Here is a 13,601-nt window from a genome sequence, read left to right on the forward strand (position 1 = left end):
TGGTCTCAAACAGGTTCGTTACCATGGTAAGGGAGCAAAAATATTGTTATCAATTTACAGATCCTTTTGAAAAACGAGATGATTACTTCGAGGATTAGGCCTACTTTTAAATTCAGAAAGGATGTTTTCTTGATGACATTCAAATCAGCGTTGAAAACAAAGCGCAAGTTTAAGTTTGTTCCACCTGAGCGAGTCTGACCACCAATCAGAGACCACTATGATGACACACCAAATGATGACCACCAATCAGAGACCACTATGATGACACACCAAATGATGACCACCAATCAGAGACCACTATGATGACACATCAAAATGATGACCACCAATCAGAGACCACTATGATGACACATCAAAATGATGACCACCAATCAGAGACACATCAAATGATGACTACCAATCAGAGACCACTATGATGACACATCAAAATGATGACCACCAATCAGAGACCACTATGATGACACATCAAAATGATGACCACAAAGTCAGAGACCACTATGATGACACATCAAAATGATGACCACCAATCAGAGACCACTATGATGACACACCAAATGATGACCACAAAGTCAGAGACCACTATGATGACACATCAAAATGATGACCACAAAGTCAGAGACCACTATGATGACACATCAAAATGATGACCACCAATCAGAGACCACTATGATGACACATCAAAATGATGACCACCAATCAGAGAACACTATGATGACACACCAAATGATGACCACCAATCAGATACCACTATGATGACACATCAAAATGATGACCACCAATCAGAGACACATCAAATGATGACCACCAATCAGAGACCACTATGATTACACATCAAAATGATGACCACCAATCAGAGACCACTATGATGACACATCAAAATGATGACCACCAATCAGAGACCACTATGATGACACACCAAAATGTGTTTGATGGATCGCGGGGAAAAGAGCAGGAATGGGTTTTTGTCGGCTTCAGTCCAAACCATGTCCTCCAATGGTATGAATGCTGTCGGCATCCAAAGATGATCCATCTGGAATAAACGCTTGGAGGTAAAGGATGACGTCAGAGGTGTCGTCTACAGCGATACGGATATCACCTGTTATTGTTATCTACATAGCTGTTACGTTCTGACCTTTATTTCCTTTGTTTTGTCATTATTTAGTATGGTCAGGGCGTGAGTTGGGTGGGCAGTCTATGTTTGTTTTTCTAGGTTTTGGGTATTTCTATGTTTCGGCCTAGTATGGTTCTCAATCAGAGGCAGGTGTCATTAGTTGTCTCTGATTGAGAATCATACTTAGGTAGCCTGGGTGTCACTGTGTGTTTGTGGGTGATTGTTTCTGTCTCTGTGTTTTGCACCAGATAGGACTGTTTTAGGTTTTCGTACGTTTGTTGTTTTGTTAGTTTATTCGTGTATAGTTTCTTTATTAAATTACAATGAATAACAACCATGAGCCTCTACTTCACCTAAAGAAAACCCTTACAATAGTGCATTGATGTGAATCACACTGCTGCTCTCTCATTCTGCTATTTGTGCCTTACAGATTGTGGTTGTTGTGGATGGCTATGTTCACAAATCTAAAATGTATATTTGAAACAAATGAATGGTTTTAATTCTATACACTCTACATATTATGTCTAACTAAAAATGGACGTTGACCTCAGGGATGCAAGCAACCCAAGTCGGCTCACAACTTGTTTCCGAAACCGTCAGAGTGTTGGATGTGCGCTGGGTCAGCCAGTCGGTTTCTGTTCTGTCTGTATGTCGCCGGGTGCACTTGTACAGATGAGAGTAGAACCAACACAGAGAAACAAAACATACCAAGGGTGATTAGACCGCGGCCTTGTGCATGATACACTGCATGAGCTAAGCATCAGAATCGCTCTAGAACTCTCCTCAGAGCAGAGCAACTTCTAAATCACACAGACTGATACGTTCTAAATCACACAGACTGGTATGTTCTATATCACACAGAGTGATACATTCTAATTCACACAGACTGATATGTTCTAAATCACACAGAGAGATGCGTTCTAAATCACACAGAGAGATACATTCTAAATCACACAGACTGGTATGTTCTATATCACACAGAGTGATACATTCTAATTCACACAGACTGATATGTTCTAAATCACACAGAGAGATACATTCTAAATCACACAGACTGATATGTTCTAAATCACACAGAGAGATACGTTATAAATCACACAGCTTTTTAGCCTATATTATGCAGTACTGTCACTGAACCCCTTATCTCACATGTTCAATTTCAGCACAGGCTTCCACGGACTCCCACAGGCTCCCACAGGCTTCCACATGCTCCCACAGGCTTCCACATGCTCCCACAGGCTTTCACAGACTTCCAGGCTTCCACAGACTTCCAGGCTTCCACAGACTTCCAGGCTTCCACAGACTTCCAGGATTCCAGGCTTCCACGGACTCCCACAGGCTCCCACAGGCTTCCACATGCTCCCACAGGCTTCCACAGACTTCCAGGCTTCCACAGACTTCCAGGCTTCCAGGCTTCCACAGGCTTCTACAGGTTTCCAGCAACTGCTGAATGACTAACCAGGCCAGCCTAGTTGAGTTTGGCTCTGTAGTGTGAAGAGAGGTACACTCTTAGGAAAGAAAAGGTGCTATCTACAACCTAAAACGGTTATTCGGCTGTCCCCATAGGAGAACCCCTTTGAAGAACCCTGTTTGGTTCCAGGTAGAACCATTTCAGTTCCAGGTAGAACCCTTTTGGGTATGATGTAAAACCCTTTCCAAAAAGAGTTCTACCTGGAACCAAAAAAGGCTTCTCCTATGGAGAAAGCCGAAGAACCCCTTTGGAACCCTTTTTTTCTAAGGGTGTACTGTAGGAACTCAGAACATAAGAACACAATGGCAGTTTACACACTGTCCAGACGAGTCGGCCTGGACTAAGCTGACACTGAGCCAAGCCAAGTCCAGACGAGTCGGCCTGGACTAAACTGACACTGAGCCATGTCAAGTCCAGGCGAGTCGGCCTGGACTAAGCTGACACTGAGCCAAGCCAAGTCCAGACGAGTCGGCCTGGACTAAGCTGACACTGAGCCAAGCCAAGTCCAGACGAGTCGGCCTGGACTAAACTGACACTGAGCCATGCCAAGTCCAGATGAGTCGGCCTGGACATGCATCCAACATAACGGTTTTGAACCATGCTAGAAATGTTGGTGTGAAGAATGGGACCAGGTTCTATGGTCGGATGAGACCAATATAGACTTTCAATGGGACCGGGTTCTATGTTCAGATGAGACCAATATAGACTTTCAATGGGACCAGGTTCTATGGTCGGATGAGACCAATATAGAGTTTCAATGGGACCGGGTTCTATGTTCAGATGAGACCAATATAGACTTTCAATGGAACCGGGTTCTATGGTCAGATGGGACCAATATAGAGTTTCAATGGGACCGGGTTCTATGGTCAGATGAGATCAATATAGAGTTTCAATGGGACCGGGTTCTATGGTCAGATGAGACCAATATAGACTTTCAATGGAACCGGGTTCTATGGTCAGATGAGACCAATATAGACTTTCAATGGGACCGGGTTCTATGGTCAGATGAGACCAATATAGACTTTCAATGGGACCGGGTTCTATGGTCAGATGAGACCAATATAGAGTTTCAATGGGACCGGGTTCTATGGTCAGATGAGACCAACATAGAGTTTCAATGGGACCGGGTTCTATGGTCGGATGAGACCAATATAGACTTTCAATGGGACCGGGTTCTATGGTCAGATGAGACCAATATAGAGTTTCAATGGGACCGGGTTCTATGGTCGGATGAGACCAATATAGAGTTTCAATGGGACCGGGTTCTATGGTCGGATGAGACCAATATAGACTTTCAATGGGACCGGGTTCTATGGTCGGATGAGACCAATATAGACTTTCAATGGGACCGGGTTCTATGGTCGGATGAGACCAATATAGACTTTCAATGGGACCGGGTTCTATGGTCGGGTGAGACCAATATAGACTTTCAATGGAACCGGGTTCTATGGTCAGATGAGACCAATATAGACTTTCAATGGGACCGGGTTCTATGGTCAGATGAGACCAATATAGACTTTCAATGGGACCGGGTTCTATGTTCAGATGAGACCAAAATGGAGCTTTTTGTAAACAAACACAAGAAGTGGGTTTGGCGAAGACAAAAGAAAGATAGCCTTGCAGAAAAGTACCTCATCCCCACTGTGAAGTATGGTGGTGGATCTTTGATGTTGTGGGGCTGTTTTTTCTTCCAAAATCCCTGGACAACTTGTTAGGATACATGGTATCATGGACTCCATTAAGTACCAGCAGATATTACATCAACACCTGACTGCCTCTGCTAGGAAGCTTAAACTGGGCCGTGGTTGAATCTTCCAGCAGGACAACGATCCAAAACACACCTCAAAATCAACACAGAAATGATTCACTGACCACAGAATCAAGGTGTTACCATGGCCTTCCTAGTCCCCTGACCCAAACCCCATAGAAAACCTATGGGATGAGCTGAAGAGGATAGTCCACAAGCGTGGACCTGGGAATCTGAAGGATCTGGAGGGATTCTGTATGGGGGAATGGTCTCAGATCTCTTGCCATGCGTTCTCCAACCCCATTACTCATTATAGGAGAAGACTCAGAGCTGTTATCTTGGCAAAGGGAGGTTGCACAAAGTATTGAATGAAGGGGTGCCAATAATTGTGGCACACATACATTTGAGAAAAATATTTGTTTTAGGATAAGGATTCATTTTTTTCTTACAATTATTTAACTTTAATTAAAGGTTAGATTTTTGTAAATATTTTGAATGAAAGACCAAGAGAACAAACAATAAATAACAAAAATTTACAGGTCATATTTACCAAGGGTGCCAATATTAATGGAGAGCACTGTGCATGTCACTGGGTGCCAATATTAGTGGAGAGCACTGTGCATGTCACTGGGTGCCAATATTAGTGGAGGGCACTGTGCCTGTCACTGGGTGCCAATATTAATGGAGAGCACTGTGCATGTCACTGGGTGCCAATATTAGTGGAGGGTACTGTACATGTCACTGGGTGCCAATATTAATGGAGAGCACTGTGCCTGTCACTGGGTGCCAATATTAATGGAGAGCACTGTGCATGTCACTGGGTGCCAATATTAATGGAGAGCACTGTGCATGTCACTGGGTGCCAATATTAATGGAGAGCACTGTGCATGTCACTGGGTGCCAATATTAATGGAGGGTACTGTGCATGTCACTGGGTGCCAATATTAATGGAGAGCACTGTGCATGTCACTGGGTGCCAATATTAATGGAGGGTACTGTACATGTCACTGGGTGCCAATATTAATGGAGGGTACTGTACATGTCACTGGGTGCCAATATTAATGGAGGGTACTGTACATGTCACTGGGTGCCAATATTAGTGGAGGGTACTGTACATGTCACTGGGTGCCAATATTAGTGGAGGGTACTGTACATGTCACTGGGTGCCAATATTAGTGGAGGGCACTGTGCCTGTCACTGGGTGCCAATATTAGTGGAGGGCACTGTGCCTGTCACTGGGTGCCAATATTAGTGGAGGGCACTGTGCATGTCACTGGGTGCCAATATTAGTGGAGGGTACTGTGCATGTCACTGGGTGCCAATATTAGTGGAGGGCACTGTGCCTGTCACTGGGTGCCAATATTAGTGGAGGGTACTGTACATGTCACTGGGTGCCAATATTAATGGAGGGTACTGTACATGTCACTGGGTGCCAATATTAGTGGAGGGCACTGTGCCTGTCACTGGGTGCCAATATTAGTGGAGGGCACTGTGCCTGTCACTGGGTGCCAATATTAGTGGAGAGCACTGTGCCTGTCACTGGGTGCCAATATTAGTGGAGGGCACTGTGCCTGTCACTGGGTGCCAATATTAGTGGAGAGCACTGTGCATGTCACTGGGTGCCAATATTAGTGGAGAGCACTGTGCATGTCACTGGGTGCCAATATTAGTGGAGAGCACTGTGCATGTCACTGGGTGCCAATATTAGTGGAGAGCACTGTGCATGTCACTGGGTGCCAATATTAATGGAGGGTACTGTGCATGTCACTGGGTGCCAATATTAGTGGAGGGTACTGTACATGTCACTGGGTGCCAATATTAATGGAGGGTACTGTACATGTCACTGGGTGCCAATATTAGTGGAGGGTACTGTGCATGTCACTGGGTGCCAATATTAATGGAGGGTACTGTACATGTCACTGGGTGCCAATATTAGTGGAGGGTACTGTACATGTCACTGGGTGCCAATATTAATGGAGGGTACTGTACATGTCACTGGGTGCCAATATTAATGGAGGGTACTGTACATGTCACTGGGTGCCAATATTAGTGGAGGGTACTGTGCCTGTCACTGGGTGCCAATATTAGTGGAGGGTACTGTGCATGTCACTGGGTGCCAATATTAGTGGAGGGTACTGTACATGTCACTGGGTGCCAATATTAGTGGAGAGCACTGTGCCTGTCACTGGGTGCCAATATTAGTGGAGGGCACTGTGCCTGTCACTGGGTGCCAATATTAGTGGAGAGCACTGTGCATGTCACTGGGTGCCAATATTAGTGGAGAGCACTGTGCATGTCACTGGGTGCCAATATTAGTGGAGAGCACTGTGCATGTCACTGGGTGCCAATATTAGTGGAGAGCACTGTGCATGTCACTGGGTGCCAATATTAGTGGAGAGCACTGTGCATGTCACTGGGTGCCAATATTAGTGGAGAACACTGTGCATGTCACTGGGTGCCAATATTAGTGGAGAGCACTGTGCATGTCACTGGGTGCCAATATTAATGGAGGGCACTGTGCATGTCACTGGGTGCCAATATTAATGGAGGGCTCTGTACATGTCACTGGGTGCCAATATTAGTGGAGGGTACTGTGCCTGTCACTGGGTGCCAATATTAGTGGAGAGCACTGTGCATGTCACTGGGTGCCAATATTAGTGGAGAGCACTGTGCATGTCACTGGGTGCCAATATTAGTGGAGAGCACTGTGCATGTCACTGGGTGCCAATATTAATGGAGAGCACTGTGCATGTCACTGGGTGCCAATATTAGTGGAGGGTACTGTGCCTGTCACTGGGTGCCAATATTAGTGGAGACCACTGTGCATGTCACTGGGTGCCAATATTAGTGGAGAGCACTGTGCATGTCACTGGGTGCCAATATTAGTGGAGGGCACTGTACATGTCACTGGGTGCCAATATTAATGGAGGGTACTGTGCCTGTCACTGGGTGCCAATAGTAGTGGAGAGCACTGTGCCTGTCACTGGGTGCCAATATTAGTGGAGAGCACTGTGCATGTCACTGGGTGCCAATATTAGTGGAGAGCACTGTGCATGTCACTGGGTGCCAATATTAGTGGAGGGCACTGTACATGTCACTGGGTGCCAATATTAATGGAGGGCACTGTGCATGTCACTGGGTGCCAATATTAATGGAGGGTACTGTGCATGTCACTGGGTGCCAATATTAGTGGAGAGCACTGTGCATGTCACTGGGTGCCAATATTAATGGAGGGCACTGTGCATGTCACTGGGTGCCAATATTAATGGAGGGCACTGTGCATGTCACTGGGTGCCAATATTAGTGGAGGGTACTGTACATGTCACTGGGTGCCAATATTAGTGGAGAGCACTGTACATGTCACTGGGTGCCAATATTAATGGAGAACACTGTGCATGTCACTGGGTGCCAATATTAATGGAGGGCACTGTGCATGTCACTGGGTGCCAATATTAATGGAGGGCACTGTGCATGTCACTGGGTGCCAATATTAATGGAGGGCACTGTGCATGTCACTGGGTGCCAATATTAATGGAGGGCACTGTGCATGTCACTGGGTGCCAATATTAATGGAGGGTACTGTGCATGTCACTGGGTGCCAATATTAGTGGAGGGTACTGTACATGTCACTGGGTGCCAATATTAGTGGAGGGTACTGTGCCTCTCACTGGGTGCCAATATTAATGGAGGGTACTGTGCATGTCACTGGGTGCCAATATTAGTGGAGGGTACTGTACATGTCACTGGGTGCCAATATTAGTGGAGGGCACTGTGCATGTCACTGGGTGCCAATATTAGTGGAGGGTACTGTACATGTCACTGGGTGCCAATATTAGTGGAGGGTACTGTGCATGTCACTGGGTGCCAATATTAGTGGAGAGCACTGTACATGTCACTGGGTGCCAATATTAATGGAGAACACTGTGCATGTCACTGGGTGCCAATATTAATGGAGGGCACTGTGCATGTCACTGGGTGCCAATATTAATGGAGGGCACTGTGCATGTCACTGGGTGCCAATATTAATGGAGGGCACTGTGCATGTCACTGGGTGCCAATATTAATGGAGGGCACTGTGCATGTCACTGGGTGCCAATATTAATGGAGGGTACTGTGCATGTCACTGGGTGCCAATATTAGTGGAGGGTACTGTACATGTCACTGGGTGCCAATATTAGTGGAGGGTACTGTGCCTCTCACTGGGTGCCAATATTAATGGAGGGTACTGTGCATGTCACTGGGTGCCAATATTAGTAGAGGGTACTGTACATGTCACTGGGTGCCAATATTAGTGGAGGGCACTGTGCATGTCACTGGGTGCCAATATTAGTGGAGGGTACTGTACATGTCACTGGGTGCCAATATTAGTGGAGGGTACTGTACATGTCACTGGGTGCCAATATTAGTGGAGGGCACTGTGCATGTCACTGGGTGCCAATATTAGTGGAGGGTACTGTACATGTCACTGGGTGCCAATATTAGTGGAGGGTACTGTACATGTCACTGGGTGCCAATATTAGTGGAGGGCACTGTGCATGTCACTGGGTGCCAATATTAATGGAGGGCACTGTGCATGTCACTGGGTGCCAATATTAATGGAGGGCACTGTGCATGTCACTGGGTGCCAATATTAATGGAGGGCACTGTGCCTGTCACTGGGTGCCAATATTAGTGGAGGGCACTGTGCATGTCACTGGGTGCCAATATTAATGGAGGGCTCTGTGCCTGTCACTGGGTGCCAATATTAGTGGAGGGCACTGTGCCTGTCACTGGGTGCCAATATTAATGGAGGGTACTGTGCCTGTCACTGGGTGCCAATATTAGTGGAGGGCACTGTGCATGTCACTGGGTGCCAATATTAATGGAGGGCACTGTGCATGTCACTGGGTGCCAATATTAATGGAGGGCACTGTGCATGTCACTGGGTGCCAATATTAATGGAGGGCACTGTGCATGTCACTGGGTGCCAATATTAATGGAGGGCACTGTGCATGTCACTGGGTGCCAATATTAATGGAGGGCTCTGTGCATGTCAATGGGTGCCAATATTAATGGAGGGCTCTGTGCCTGTCACTGGGTGCCAATATTAATGGAGGGCTCTGTGCATGTCACTGGGTGCCAATATTAATGGAGGGCACTGTACATGCCACCGGGTGCCAATATTAATGGAGGGTACTGTGCCTGTCACTATTTCTCATGGAATTGATTCAAACAGGGCGCCGTCCCTTTGCCGGGACGAATGGTTTTATTAGTTTGATAAACGATGGCAAAGTTACACACACACACACACACACACACACTCCAGGTATCCCCAAAGCAATGCTATAGTCCTAGGACTAACATTCTAATGGCCATATGATGTGTTGCCTGGACACCGAATGGAGTTTATCCTCTTGGTACTGTCGCTGAATGTGAAGACATGGAGTTTATCCTCTTGGTGCTGTCGCTGAATGTGAACACATGGAGTTGCATACATCATCCCTGTCAGGCTGCCCTTCAAATGCGCTACGATGTTATATCCTCAATTCCCTGCGTATGCCAACACCTTGCATGTTATAAAGAGTCCACAGCTGGGCCTAGCCTCTATGTCCAAACGGAAGATTCATTTACAAATCTGTGTGTAGCGGCATGGTGTTTTATGTAGGCCTACACTTCCTACACCTCCATACACTTCATACACTTCCATACACTTCCATACACTTCCTTCACTTCATATACTTCCATACACTTCCTACACTTCCTACACTTCCTACACTTCCATACACTTCCATACACTTCCTACACTTCCTACACTTCCATACACTTTCATACACTTCCATACACTTCCTACACTTCCTACACTTCCATACACTTCCTACACTTCCTACACTTCCTACACTTCCTACACTTTCATACACTTCCTACACTTCCTTCACTTCCATACACTTCCTTCACTTTCATACACTTCCTACATTTCCTACACTTCCTACACTTCCTACACTTCCATACACTTCCTACATTTCCTACACTTCCTACACTTCCATACACTTCCTACACTTCCTACACTTCCATACACTTCCTACACTTCCTACACTTTCATACACTTCCTACACTTCCTTCACTTCCATACACTTCCTTCACTTTCATACACTTCCTACATTTCCTACACTTCCTACACTTCCATACACTTCCTACAATTCCTACACTTCCTACGCTTCCATACACTTCCTACACTTCCTACACTTCCATACACTTCCTACACTTCCTACACTTCCATACACTTCCTACATTTCCTACACTTCCTACACTTCCTACACTTCCTACACTTCCATACACTTCCTACATTTCCTACACTTCCTACACTTCCATACACTTCCTACACTTCCTACACTTCCATACACTTCCTACACTTCCTACACTTCCATACACTTCCTACACTTCCTACATTTCCTACACTTCCTACACTTCCTACACTTCCATACACTTCCTACACTTCCTACACTTCCTACACTTCCATACACTTCCTACACTTCCTACACTTCCTACACACCCTACACTTCCTACTCTTCCATATGCCTAGCATTATTAGTGTGTGAATGTAGCCTAATGCACAGATTGAGTCGAGGAGGCTGTCGGGCACACCGGCTGCCCCCCGAACCCCTGTGATTGACACCTTGCATAGCCACGGGGCAGGGAGCATGTGTTCGGGTAAAGCACCCATCTGAGACAGCAATGTTACATCCATTATTAACCTGTTACAGGTCTAACCACAAGCCTCAGTCTATATATGATGAAGGTCATTATACAAGAATGGTGTCTTTCCTGTCCCACCTTAACTACCAGGAGAAAACACCTAGAAATATTAAATAATGACACAATATATGTTTCACTTTTAATTTAAGTGTTTTATTGTTAATAAAACATATTTGTTTGTTATATTGCAAATTATTATTTTTTATATATCTTAGGCGGGCTGTTTTGAAAAGCACATCGTGAGTCTGCACTTTTTCGTCACATGTTAAGCAATTTGACTACTAATTTGGTAATTTCATGCGAAGCTTTTAGATGTGTCTCTGGGTGTTACACAGTTTATAGTAAAAGGTGAAAAGGAAATTTGATTAAAATAATTGATCCAATCACGTGATTTTCATTAATTTACAACTTAAGAAGTCTTGTTTGAGCTACTGTGTCCTCCATTTTAAATATTCTATATCCTCTGAAGATTTGTCACTGGTGTTTCCGGTACTGGTGTTATTATAGAAAAATGTGTTAAAAGTCAATTATTACTAATGAATACAAATATATATATTTATATTAACATTAAACTTTTCTCTCTCTCTTTCATTTTATATGCAAAGTAAAGAGTAAAATTACATTCTGGAATGCCTGAATTGTCATTAAAAGGTTATTGAGGCATATCATCTAACAGGTTATAGAGACATATGAACTAACAGGTTATTGAGGCATGTCATCTAACAGGTTATAGAGGCATATCATCTAACAGGTTATAGAGACATATGAACTAACAGGTTATAGAGACATATGAACTAACAGGTTGTAGAGACATATGAACTAACAGGTTATAGAGACAAATGAACTAACAGGTTATTGAGGCATATGAACTAACAGGTTATAGAGGCATATGAACTAACAGGTTATAGAGACATATGAACTAACAGGTTGTAGAGGCATATGAACTAACAGGTTATAGAGACAAATGAACTAACAGGTTATTGAGGCATATGAACTAACAGGTTATAGAGGCATATGAACTAACAGGTTATTGAGGCATATCATCTAACAGGTTATAGAGGCATATGAACTAACAGGTTATAGAGACATATGAACTAACAGGTTATAGAGACAAATGAACTAACAGGTTATTGAGGCATATGAACTAACAGGTTATTGAGGCATATGAACTAACAGGTTATTGAGGCATATCATCTAACAGGTTATAGAGGCATATGAACTAACAGGTTATAGAGACATATGAACTAACAGATTGTAGAGGAAACAACGCAATTATCACAACATGCAGGTTGTAATGTGTCTTTTTTTCTGGCTTGGCTTCCCCAGTGATTTTACCCATGCATTCTACTGGATTATTAGTTAACCCCTAATTCTAAAATTCTCTTTCGTTATATAGGCCTAGCTGTTCCTAAAGTAGGGTATGCAAGGTGTTCGACCTAAATTAATGCAGAAGAACGTTGTAGCTAATTCTGGGTGCAGACCGACCCGGGACTCAACCCCAGGCCTCTTTGCAGTCAGTGACCATAGACATTAAAACCAGTCTTATTGACTTGTATGTTTGTATTAGTCCATGTGTAACTCTGTGTTGTTGTATACATGGAACTGCTATGCTTTATCTTGGCCAGGTCGCAATTGTAAATGAGAACTTGTTCTCAACTTGCCTCCCTGGTTAAATAAAGGTGAATTGAAACTAATATTATTATATTTCACAGAGTGTAGTAGATAGATCATTGGATTGATAAAAGCACCGGAGATGTAGTGACTGTCTTTGCCACTGGGGCTGCTGTTTTTCTTCCTTCCCTCTTTGCCGACGAGTATCAGATTCAACTTTGACGTCTCTTCCAACGGGAGGTCATTTGTTTTTAGTCCGGCAAAACGCTAAAAATATCCGGCTAAACTCATTGATTATCGGACTAATTATTAAAGATTAAAAAAACAATGGATAATCCACAAATTAAATAGTTCATCGACTATATTTGCATTTGATACTTTATTTTTTTTATTTGAAAGAAAATGGCTGAAATCAACTTAGCCCTCACTAAAGAAGGCTGGTGGGTAGCTTGTGGCTAATGTGCTAGCTAGCTAGCTACATTACACGTTCACTTTGCTAGCATAGCTTTAGCTTTTCTAGTTAACACCTCATTTAGGATCTCACATACTGTGATGCCTGTGATAATGTAGATAGATCTATGACATTTCTGGCCTACGGACTAAACATTTTAGCATGTTTAGCTTTGATATGCTAACTAACAAGGCCGTGTATGCTCATTTGAAGCTTAGTAGCTACCTAGCAATACATTACTGTACTGTAGCTAGCTAGCAATACATGAATGTACTGTAGCTAGCTAGCTCTACATTACTGTACTGTAGCTAGCAATACATTACTGTACTGTAGCTAGCTCTACACTACTGTACTGTAGCTAGCAATACATTACTGTACTGTAGCTAGCTCTACACTACTGTACTGTAGCTAGCTCTACACTACTGTACTGTAGCTAGCAATACATTACTGTACTGTAGCTAGCTCTACACTACTGTAC

General features: G+C 44.1%; 1 protein-coding gene across 4 annotated transcripts in view; it reads left to right on the top strand.

Moving 5' to 3' along the window:
• The first annotated feature begins 12,884 nt into the window (after positions 1-12,884).
• The window catches only part of tdrd3 (tudor domain containing 3), a 59,755-nt gene continuing 59,038 nt past the window's right edge, over positions 12,885-13,601 (top strand). For 3 of the 4 annotated variants that reach the window (XM_031820799.1, XM_031820801.1, XM_031820800.1), the window contains exon 1: positions 12,886-13,112. In XM_031820799.1, the coding sequence (XP_031676659.1) occupies positions 13,075-13,112 (38 nt within the window). In that variant the 5' untranslated portion in view covers positions 12,886-13,074. Of the gene's footprint in view, positions 13,113-13,601 lie in introns of all 4 variants that reach the window. The other variant, XM_031820803.1, reaches the window with a different exon arrangement.

Source organism: Oncorhynchus kisutch, unplaced genomic scaffold, assembly GCF_002021735.2.
Source record: "Oncorhynchus kisutch isolate 150728-3 unplaced genomic scaffold, Okis_V2 scaffold3667, whole genome shotgun sequence".
Taxonomy (NCBI): Eukaryota; Metazoa; Chordata; class Actinopteri; order Salmoniformes; family Salmonidae; genus Oncorhynchus; species Oncorhynchus kisutch.